This window comes from Lycium barbarum, chromosome 6 (assembly GCF_019175385.1).
Source record: "Lycium barbarum isolate Lr01 chromosome 6, ASM1917538v2, whole genome shotgun sequence".
Taxonomy (NCBI): Eukaryota; Viridiplantae; Streptophyta; class Magnoliopsida; order Solanales; family Solanaceae; genus Lycium; species Lycium barbarum.
Window position 1 is genome coordinate 123,827,962 of NC_083342.1, and position 12,303 is coordinate 123,840,264.

At 35.2% G+C, this 12,303-nt stretch overlaps 1 protein-coding gene across 2 annotated transcripts; it reads right to left on the bottom strand.

Annotated features, from left to right (window-relative positions):
- Positions 1–517: 517 nt before the first annotated feature.
- LOC132598568 (cinnamoyl-CoA reductase 2) lies at positions 518–6,857 on the bottom strand. 2 transcript variants are annotated; one of them, XM_060311521.1, is made up of 4 exons: positions 6,168–6,857; positions 4,588–4,937; positions 827–1,006; positions 518–750 (listed from the first exon to the last, which is right to left on the bottom strand). In XM_060311521.1, exons 1-3 carry the CDS (start codon positions 6,651–6,653, stop codon positions 850–852), a joined length of 993 nt encoding a protein of 330 aa, XP_060167504.1. In that variant the 5' UTR covers positions 6,654–6,857; the 3' UTR covers positions 518–750; positions 827–849. The 2 variants fall into 2 exon arrangements, with proteins under 2 accessions (XP_060167504.1, XP_060167503.1); XM_060311520.1 differs by having other exon boundaries at positions 518–1,006.
- Between the last annotated feature and the right edge of the window lie 5,446 nt (positions 6,858–12,303).

Here is a 12,303-nt window from a genome sequence, read left to right on the forward strand (position 1 = left end):
TCACACTTATTTCCAATAAGAAGTTTGTTCACATTATCACTATTGATTGTGTAATTATTTTTGTGTCTTTGAAGTTTTACTTGAATGAATTGCTTCTCTAGTCTTTCATCTTGTATGTGTTTTTTATTTTATTTCTCTGTTATTTTAGATTTTCTCCACTGATTTAGATTTTTTCTGTTGATTTAGTTTTTATCTAATGATTTTGAATTTCTCTATTTATTTAGATTTTTGGATACTTTTTTTCAGATGGAAACTACAACTACTCAAAAGTGCAAGTTTGTAAATAAGTTTGTCAATTTTTTTGCATTATAAAATATATTATTACAACCCGGAAAAACCAAATCAAACCGATAAAACCGACAAAATCGAAACCGATAGAATTTATACTATAATGGTTTGGTTTGGTCTGAATATTAAAAAAAACCGCCTTGATTGATTTGGTTTGATTTTAGCCAAAAACCGAGTCAAACCAGACCATGAACACCTCTACTCATAGTAATAACCAGCTCCGGATCCCTGATACAAGATACAAGATAGATTTAAAAAAATCATAATTTTGTTTAACAAGTGTCCGTTATTAAAATCCAAACGGGGTACTCTATAGTTTTAATCATCACTGTGAATTAAAAACAAAAAAGAATCATGATCCATTTAATCTCATTGGAAAAGTAAAGCACCACGATAGCAGGTATAATGATTATCATCACAGGGTTTCCCATAAATGAAATAAACTACTCAACTAAATTAGCCAAAAGACAGATATAAATCATTCATTTAATGGTTATTATGAATCCATCTAAGCAAAAAGAGAATCATGTGAATTTCTAAAAGCAAGTGGGATCAAGATAATTAATTCTGCTGTTGCTTGAGGAAGCCTTTGGCTTTAAGGCTATCTACTGTGTCCCGAACAGCATCTTCAACTGGGGTAAAAACTAGTCCCAAATCAATCAATTTCTTAGCAGCATCTTTGCAAGCCACCAAGCCTGGCTGGGTCTCCCCTGTGAACCTGTATTCAAATTTATTCACTATTATTTGAGACAAGACCAGGCCAATCATATACTAAAAGGAATCTTTTTTTCTTATAAAAATGGTAAATTATGCAATTGACACTATGACAAGAGAGAAATTCTCAAACGGGCAATTAAAAAGCTTATTTTATGATACAACTCTATGTGTCTTCCTCAATCTATCTACTAGATTTATGGTACTATCAATTTGACAAATAATAATATTCCGCGGAGTAAATAAAAGCATAGAATATAGGAAAGGGAAAAGGGTCAAATTTACCCCTCTACTATGAGAAAATGATCAAATTTACCCTCCGTTATACTTTGGGTCTAAATATACCCTTAATGTTAACAAAATGGTTTAAATATATCCCTCTACCGTTAAAATTGTCCAAGGTGGATGCTTAATCTCACGTGGCACTGCCTTTTTGATGACTTGGTAACACATGGCATGCCACCTCACCACTCTCCACCCATTTACCCACTCCTCCTCTTCTTCTTCCACCACCAGTGCCACCATCAAATTGACCATCATTTTCAGCAATTATACCTTCACTCAATCACCATGCCGAACTATACTTTTCATTTTAATCAAATCGCGGTATGACCATTTAATTGGAAGACTCAAGTCACTCAGCAATTCCATTTGCTCAAGTAATTTAACTAGTATTTGAAAACTATTCTGACATTCAATCAATATGCATTTTCACATACAGCCATCTTATTTTATCTAATATAACTCAAATCAAACAGAAACTAAGAATTATCATCTCATATAAACAAATGCCAGACATTCAAGAACCATTTGACAATAACCGAACTAAAGAAATAGAGCGTCGACAAATCACAGAATATGTGATTTCACGATACTAACTGAACTTATATTAAACACAAAGGAACCAAGGGAGAAATGGACCTTTAAAAATGGAGGATGTCATGGTGGTGTTGATCGTGGCAATAGTGGTGGAAGAAGAAGAGGAGGATTGGGTAAATGGGTGGAGAGTGGTGAGGTGGCATGCCATGTGTGTCCACGTCATCAAACTGGCAGTGCCATGTGAGATTGAGCATCCACCTTGGACAATTTTAACGGTGGAGGGGTATATTTGAACCATTTAGTTAACGTTAAGGGTATATTTGGATCCAACGAAAGGTAAATTTGATCCTTTTCACATAGTAGAGGGGTAAATTTGACCCTTTTCCCTATAGGAAATTGTTAGTAACAAAGAGCACTGGTTTTGCACATTGAATGCTCAAGTCCACAGTCAACCTGGTTATAAGTCATGGCTAAATAAATGCAGTAAGGAGACATTTCAATTGAGGCACATGGTAGTTAGGAGCAAATTGATGGTTGATACTCCCTCCGTTCACTTTTACTTGTCCACTTTTGACTTTTCACGCTGTTTAAGAAACAATGATGAAGATAGATATTTTACCACAATAATCCCATTAACTAATACTCAATCTCAATAATTGAAACCCAAATTCCCATACGTAATTATTAGAGCAACATGAAGTTCTAAGGTTCAACATTAAGTTTTTATAGATACTAGCACTTTACAACTCATCCATCTCTTTAATGCTTCAAATTCTTTGGAGCCAAAGAGTAAACGAAGAGGTTTGTGTCAATCCCAATCCCAATCCCAATGCTATGCATTGGTTAAGTAAAATTGACCGTTATAATTTCTAGAAGTCTTGGTAAATAAATTTAAGGGTAAAACATGAAAAAAGAAAATTGTCTAATCTTGATATGTGAAAAATGACAAGTAAAAATGAAAATCTATTTTAGAAATAGTGGACAAGTAAAAGTGAATGGAGGGAGTACATCATTTCCATAACATTTGAAAATCCAGGTACTCTAGCACAACCAGACAAACTGAATTGTAAAGAAATAAATTTCGTATAGTACCAACCTCAGTACATATTACTATCATGACGTGTTTATAAACCACTTATGAAATAAAGTTAAAGCTGATTATGCAGAAACCCTGGAACAAATTATGAAATGCCGACCTTGAATTACAAATTACTTAAATAATATGTCAACGTACGAGTTTTACTTTACTAAAAGATGCTGAGGCGGAACTTCAACTATATGTCTCAATCGTAAAAATATTCAGGATAACGAGAATAGAATCTCCAAAAGGAAGGATAAGCTCAATGGGTAACATGGAAGGTGACCAGTGGGACCAGGAATGCTATAGATGTAGCTAGCAGTTCATAGTGGGGTTTCTTTGGGTAGCCTAACAGTTTTGTAGTGGGGTTGTTAAGGCCTGGATAACATAAAAGTGGTCTTGATTCTTGACAAATGTGATTTTTGCGTGTGTGAGCAATTATAATTCCTTTGAAGCTAATACTGGAGGTGGGGGTCAGATGAGAGCAATATGTATCTATACTCCTATAAATTAGGTATCTACTGCACATTTTGGTTTTCATACCGAAGTGTAGAGTGGCACCTCCTGCCACCCCACTACTCTAAACCATGTAGTAGTTGATTTTACATTATATGAAATACTATTGCCAGTATTTAGTAGTCACTTCATTATATCACTTACCTTGCACAAAAATTTTTCACCGAGTATAGTATATTAGTCTCCCTCCGATTTTCAGTGACCTGGCTTCCAGACTCCAGTGTGCCCCAACAATTTATATGAAGACAAACTATTACTTCTTTTACACTATTCAAATGTACCCTTGACATCTTTTTCACCTCGACCTATTATTGTGAACAATTAAACGTATTCGTTCACAACTCAAGAAGATGTCATAAACAATTTTTTACCATATTCAGTATAAAATCCCATTCAAACAGTTCACTAATCTTCGTAGAGTTCAAAGGTGGTGGATTAAGAGGATGTAGGAAGTAGCTTTAAATGACAAAGAAGAAGTAATTAGTTGAAACGCCATATCATTTTTGAAATATAATCTATTAATTTTTCAGTTGAGGAGTTGGTGTGCAGAAATAGTTACCCTTTTAAAGGAAGAGGCCAAAATCTATTTGGGACAGGCCAAAACAAAAGTAAGAGGTTTTCAATGAGGTGGGGGAGTATTAAACCATTAAGGTAGTCATAAAAGTGACTGTCTATAAGTTATGCCTGAAGAAAATCTAGTTAACAAAGTTTTGTTCCCCAGTTCTCCAGGCGGAGATCAGTTCTTATGGACTCAATCTGCTCATTTCATACAGTTTAACAGCATAAAATATTCAGTTTTATCATCATCCATTTAAAGGAAGCTGCATAGTTGAATCTATGCTTTTGAGTAACATGATGAAAAAACAGTAACTAGTTGGCTATGTCAAATCAAGTGTTGATAGAGCTTAGAACATAATTAGCTGAGAAGAAGACAGGACTGGTTTAACAGATGTGAATTCATCCCTTTCAATCTGATTTAACCTGAATCTTTTCAAAGGACTGAACAGAATCAACATAGTATGTGTTATTTTTCCAACGGAAAGGAGAAGCAGCAACAGAAGATTAAACTTGAGGATGGCCTATCATATGAATACAAGAGAGAACTCCAAAGAAAATACTTACTAGAGTGATGCAAAAGACGAATTAAGAGATACGTAATTAAGACAACGAACCTGTGGACAGGGAATTCAGGGGAAAGTTTTGAGACTCTGTCAGCAAAATCAGCAAACTGGTAAATGCCATTGGTACACAGGTGTCTTCCAGAAGCACGAGGGCTCTCAAATAACAAAAGTTGTGCCTTTGCCACATCTTTGACGTGCACAGCCCCTAGCCAATGATACTCCTGCGTATCTGTTGATCCCTGAAGCAGCTGTTGCAAAACAGCACAGCTTGCATTCAGTCCAGGTTGCAGAAGTTGGCCAAGACATGTAGCCGGATTAATTGCTACCACATCCAATCCATTCTTCTCAGCAAATTCCCATGCAGCCTTCTCAGCAAGTGTCTTTGAGACTGGATACCATTTCTGTCATCGAACTTGGTTATGATTATCATGTTTAAGAATTCTCTACCATGTACTCAAAATAATTCCTTTGAGAAGGTACAGTATTTTATAGATGATCAGCACTAAGCAACTGCTGTCAAGATATGTGCATGAGTAGCAAAAAAAGTAACTTATCAATAGTCCTGCAGTGATTCTATCACATCTAGAATAGATTCAGCCTCATCTATTTGTTCCTATATAGAACCAAGTCTTAAGATTATCATGAACTTTAAACATTGAAGTGGCATGAGAGTTAGATCTTCTTGGGAAAATTAGGAATGTCAAGTTTTGAATCCTTATAACTTTGTTGAGAATAACAATGATTAAAGGTTAAGGGGATCATCAAATTGAAAGTGCCACATAAATTAGGAGAAGATTGAGTACATCATCCTCAACAATACTGGGTTATACTAGAGTTGTGGATTTCGCGAGCAATATGCTCTACATAAGCCTAAAAAGCCGCTATATCGAGTAATGGGAGAATTGGTTATTTGATCCTTTACAAAACTAAAAAAAAAAAAAAAAAAAAAAAAAAAGTTTTATGACCTTTTTGCAAGAAATTTTCATTTTTTCAGATTTGAAAAAAAAAAATAAGAGATCTAAAAAGGTCATTTTTTTCTATTCAAATTGTAAGAGGTCAAGAAATCTTATTTCTTCGGTAGTAATAAACAAACCCGCGCTAATCATTGTACTACTTACAAGCGCTAAGCTCAAGAGCAAATGGGCAATTATTAGTTAGTGCTCCTCTATTTTAGAGTTAATCGTTTCTGCTCAATTTCTCCTTTCATAAAAACATTCAATCAGTAGAAACCAGCCAAAATTAAAAATCAATAATAGAACTAATTCCAATTTACAATACCAAATTGAAAACAATTTTATTTCTTTTCGTTTTACTTAATACTAGCACACTAGCCTGTTGGGATTGGCTTATTTTAGGTGTTTAAGCTAAAATATATTTTTAAACACTTTAATAGTATTTTGGTACGATTAAAAAAAAAAAAAAAAACTTTTTAAGTTAAAATTATAAAAATAAGTCAAAAAACATAAGTTAGGATTACTAACTTGCTTTCTTATAAGCCAATCCAAACAGCTCTAAGCTGCATACATGCATGTAAAATTCCTGGTTTTATCAGCACTAGAGATTAATTGGATATCCGTGGCATTAAAAATAATAAAGATGTCACGTGACATGCACAGATGAGAGAATGACACCTGTCGAGACTTGCAATACTCAAGATCAGTCCACGATGACTCATCAAAGACCTTATTTTGCGGCCACCCAGGATTCGGCACCATCGCAGAGATGGACGAAGTGAGCACCACGCGCCTCACATTAAACTTGTTCGCCGCCGTAAGAACATTAATCGTACCCTTAACAGCCGGGTCCACCAACTCCTTCTGTGGGTCCACAGGATCCTCAAGCGTACACGGAGACGCCACGTGGAAAACACCCCCACCACCGCATCCTTCAATAGCTCTAGATACAGCATCGAAGTCAAGGATGTTGACTTGGTGGACTAATATTCGCACGTCTGAGTTAGACGCGCCGGTGAGAGAGTAGAGATGAGAAGGGTCGGAACCAGGGAAGATAGCGGCGTGGATGGTGGTGTAGCCACGGTGTAAGAGGGTTTGAACCACCCATGAACCGATGAATCCGTTGGCTCCGGTCACGCAAACTGGTGGTTTTCCGTTAGACATTATTGATTTGACCAACTCTGTTCAGTAGAGACAAAAGGATACAATGATAGCGATGTATGTACTTAGTAGATAAAAGTTAGTTTAGCGTGTATATAATACCATTGGGGTTTGTGTTAGAGTTGAAGTTGGATTCGAAGATGATAAAAGTTTATCCTTTAATCCAACTTGGATTTAATGACTCATTGGTCCGACATTGTAGTTACCGTTTCCTATCAAGAATGAATTTCCTCAAATATATATATATATACTTGTTTTCTTTTCGAATTCAAATTGTAATATGAATTTTAATTAGTATTTAAAATATATTTTTTAACATATGACTGAAAAAGATTATAATATGTAGTAATATGTTTTAAATATTTATATTTAAATTCTAAATATTAATTTAATTTAATTTTAAAAATTAATCAAAGTAACTTTTGATATACGAAAAGCGTCGCATGAATAAAACAAATTTAAGGAGTTGTTAGGGAATATATTCTGTGAAGAGTGGTTGTCGCAACTGCAACATCGCACTTTTTGAAAAATTATTTGGAGCCTCTCATTATTCCTAAAATAATAACTCTTTTTGGCAGTCTTTGATTATTGTCGACTTTTGATCGATTGGTGAAAAAGAAAGTAACACCCCCCTAGTGTCTTTAACCCCAGGAAATTATTATTCGTTGCTGGGTGGAATGCACTACTCCTAAACAATGTTGGCAGCAAATTGAGTTCAGTTGGCTGCACGGATAATTCACCCTTGCAGAATGGATTGAGGGCCTACGTCAGAACTTTGACAAAGGTAAAGTTGAGGAGGCTATTTTTGTGATTTTGGAATTATAGAAGGCACGAAACACCTTATTTTGAAATAATAAACAGCTAACGTCAAATGTAATTCTTTTAAAGGCACAACACTTTTATAAAGAATTTCGGATGGCAAAGGCGTTATTATCACATGGTGTATCGTCCATTGAAAACTAGGTTACTGAATGACAAAAAATGAATCAGAATGAAATTAAATATAATACAGATGTTAGCTTTGATATTCACAGTGGTCTAGGGGGAGTGGAGTGTAACTCAGGAGATCCAATCGACGGGCAAGCAGGGTTTTTAAACAAAATACCTATCCCGTTAGTTGTAGAGATTATGGGCATTGGGGAAGCTCTCAGTTGGTTGAAGAACGACTTTACTAATAGCCATGTGGTGATTGAAACAAATAATCAGCTAGTTTATCAAGCTCTCGAAGGAAACATTTCAAATAATTTTATTTTGATTTTTTATTTATGATTGTAAGACACTAATGAAAGGTTCTCAATTAGTGTCTGTTTTTTTAGTTAGAAAATCAGCGAATCAAACTGCTCACACTTTAGCTAAGATGATTGTTTCTATATCTAGTTTGGTGAAATAATAATCTGTGCGATCTTTGATTTGAGTAATAATTGATAAGAGAAATTAAAAAAAAAAAAAAAATATAACACCATTAAACTTCACCAAAACTACTTTCGCTCTTTCTCCTGGAGCTGCCCCCAAATCAAAATGTACGTTTCACCTTGTTATTGTTATTTAAAACAACTAATCTCTTTCGTCAATGACTTTTTAATTGTTCAACAGGATTCGAGTGGGTTTACATCGCTTTTGAGCCCGTTTGGATTGACTTATAAGTTGATCAAATCAGCTTATTAGTCATTTTTAATTTATTTGAGTGTTTGGTAAAAATAAAAAAATAGTTTAAATTAAATTAAAAAATGTTTAAAATAAGTCAAAATTAAGAAGTTGATCAACATCAACTTTTTTTTTTTTTTTGCTTAAAAGCCATTTTAGTTTGACTAATAATTTTATCCTTTTATCTCTTATATTTTCTGTCAACTCAAATATTACCCTTACTTCTAAAAATCCTTTAAACATTTTTATCCAAATACGTAACTACTTATTTATAAAATAACTTTTAGCAATTATGCTTAAAAGCTATTTTTTTTTTCCAATAATCCAAACGGGCTCTTTATTTTCTGTTCCTCTTGCATAGTATAATATATAAAATTCCTCTAATCCTCTTATTTTATTGTGATTTTAACTAAGCAGTCACTTTTATATTCCTAATTGCTTGGAGAGAGACATTTGAAATTATACGTGGCAGCTAAGGAGAAGAAACCTGGAAACGGAGAGGAAAAAAGGGGTCCGCTTCAGTCAAGGTCCGTTTCTTCTTCTTCTTTTCATTTTCTCTCATATTGACTCATGCTGTAATGGGCATGGGCGGAGCCACACCCATTGAAGGGTGGTCATATGAACACCCTTCATCGGAAAAAATTATCGGATGCCTATATTAAATATAGAACTTTGTGGATATATATTAATAATGAACAATCTTGACATAGAAAACAAGGATAGCCCAGCGGCTAAGGGTGTGCAAATTCTTGCTGAGGACGCAAGTTTGAATCCCGGCTATGTGTTTTCTTCATGCGCTATTTTGTTTTCCCTCACACATCCCCTGTCCTAAAATATGAACACCCTTGATGAAATTCCTGGCTCCGCCGCATCCATGCTTAATGGAAATGTGTGATTGTGTTCAGCTTTTACTTGTAACTCTGCCTGGGCTTCATGTATGGTCGACTTTTAGGGTGTGTTTGGTGTGAAGGAAAATGTACTAGTGTTTGGTTAGTAAACAAAAAAAATGTTATGTTTTCCATGGAAAATGTACCAGAGTTTGGTAAGTAAACCAAAAATAAAAATAGTATGTTTATCATGAAAAATGTACTAGTGTTTGGTAAGTAAACACGAAAAGAGTATGTTTTCCATGGAAAATGTACTGGTGTTTGGTAAATAAACAAAAAAATATTATGGTTTCCATGGGAAATGTAGTAGTGTTTGCTAAGTAAACAAAAAAATATTATGTTTTCCATTGAAAATGTACTAGGGTTTGTTAAATAAACAAAAACAAATTATATCGACAACATTTATATGTAATGCTTTTCTCTGAGCTGAGGGTCTGTTGGAAACAACCTCTCTACGTATCATGGTAGGGGTAAGGTCTGCGTACAGTCTACCCTCCCAGACCGAGAGGTGGATCCAGGATTTGAAGTTTGTGGGTTCCCAGCTAGCAGTGTCTGTTGTTACTGGGTTCTCAGCTCAAATTTCTTATATATTTGAAGGGTTTCACATTATAAATACAAGGGTCAGATAAAAGTTGTGGGTTCCCGCGAACTCACACCCAATGGTGTGGATCCGCCCCTGCCCAGACCCCACTTGTGGGATTACACTGGGTAAGTTGTTGTTGTAACATTTATATGTAATCTAGCAAAATACTATGGGGTTCGGGGGTGGTGGGGAGTGGGGTTCGGGGTGGGATGGTCAAGGGGTGGGGAGGAGATAATGTACTTGGAATGTCACTCATTGAACTCGTTTTCCCTACTTCCATTGGGCAAAGTCATTTTTTCTCATTTTTAAGGAACTTGTTTTCGTAGAGAAAAATGTTTTCCAAAACATTTTGACCGACCAAATATGAGAAAATTGAAAAATATTTTCTTCCATACCAAACACACCCTTATTGTATTTAGTGTTGTTCATGAAACGATTGGAGGGTTTAGTTGTGTTCTTGTTCATTCAGTAAAGTTGTTTCTGATTTTGTACGTTAAGATTGATGATTGGGTTTCATTCTTATTTCAGTAGCTGATTTATGTTCCATTCAAAGCAAAGTACTAATAGGCTAGAGTGTATTAATTTGGTGGTATAGAATGATCGAATCCTGGTGCCAAGTTAACATTTATTGTTAAAGCAAATGCATAGGTTGTGAATTTAACATCTAGTTTAGGTTGTAAGTGCAATCTGAGAATTTGGCATGAGCCAGAGAAAGAACTAGTAGGCTACTAGTTGATTTGAACATGACATGTGCCGCTGTTGGAATTACAGAAGGTTAAAAGGGAGTGTAACTATGAAAATGATAGTAAATGAGGGGTTTTTGAAAGTGAGAAGATGAGATGGCGTAATGACCATATGCTGCTTTGGAGCACACACAGTGAGAAAGAAAAGCTGATGGAAAAAGCAAGGCTCTACAAACTTCTAGGAGATGCTTGTGTTTCCTCTCCACAACACCATTTTGTTGTGGAGTGGCTACACATGAGGTTTGATGCAAAATTCCTTGAGAGGAAAGAAAACTAGAGCTTTCAAAACTGGATCCTAGCTCCCATGCATTGTCAGATCTAATGATCTTGACCCTTTTATTGAACTGTCTTTCTGTCATTGCCAAAAAAACTCTTAAGAATGGGAAAAGCATTGCTTTTAGTGGATAATAAGAAGGTCCAAGTTCCTCTTGTAAAGTCATCTACTATGGTAAGGAAGTATTTATATCCATCATAGGTAGGAGTTTTATAGGGTCCCCAAGTATCAATATGAATTAAATCAAAAGGTTGTTTAGTAGAAATATGACTGTTAGGAAAAGGAAGTTTGTGTTGTCTAGCCAAAGGACAAACAGAACAAGGAGCAGAAAGTTGTGAACACAAATTGAAGGGGATTCCATTGATATTTCTCATATTTGAAAGAGGCATATGGCCCAACCTTACATGCCATAACTGGCTTTTACAAGCAAAATAACAAGAAACAGTGGATGAAATATCCTTCATTGAATGGAAACTAGAACTAGGAATACTACAAACTTTGGATAAAACATCCTTTTTGGAATGAAAACTAGTACTAGAAGTCAGGCTGGCATAAGTAGGAGCTGTTGGAATCCTATCTTTGAGAATGTAAAGTCCATTTTGACTCTCACCAAGCAGAATTGGGCTCTTCATTGAAGGGCCCTGCATAAAACAATGAGCAGTGGTGAATAAAAGGAATTTAGAAAACTGTTTACACAGCTTATACACAGATAAAAGGTTGAAGTGGAAACTTGGAATAAAAAGGACATTATGTATAACAAAATTAGAGAACAACTTTATGGAACCTGAGTAAGACACTTTAACATGTTGAGAGTTTGGCAACTTAACAGAGATAGGTTTTGATAGAGGTGTAAGATTAAAAAAGAAATTCTTGTTATAGCTCATGTGGTCACTTGCACCTGAGTCTATGATCCAGGTGTGTCTAGAAAAGATCTTCTGATTGACTTTAGAATTTAAAGAAAATGGACTAGGACTGAAATTCATACCAGCACAGTTTGCAGTTGCTGTGGCCTCAGAAACAGAACCTTGTTCACTTTTGTTTATATGCTGTAACATCAGCATCACCTGGGCAAGCTGCTCATTGGAAAGCAATTTTCCTTGCACCTCTGTGTCTTTAAAAGTCTCTCCATAATCATTTGTTGAAACTGCATTTCCTTGTGCACTGTTCTGAAAATTCTTTTGCTTAGTAAACTTGAAATTAGGAGGGAAACCATGTAGCTTATAGCATTTATCAATCAAGTGTCCAGTTTTCTTGCAATATTTGCAAATGAGAGAAGATTTTTTGTTATCATAACCAATCCTTTGTCCCCTAAAATCAGTAGAGAAAGTCCTCTGTCCATTACTTGTATTTGTAGCAACAAAAGAGGAAGATTCCCCTAGATATTTTGGTGTGTTCTGGACTTCTCTTTGTTTTTCTTCTTGAATTAAAAGTGCATAGGCATTTGACACAGTAGGTAGAGGTGAAATCATTAAAATGTTTCCTCTTGCACCACAGTAAGTATCATTTAAACCCATTAGAAATT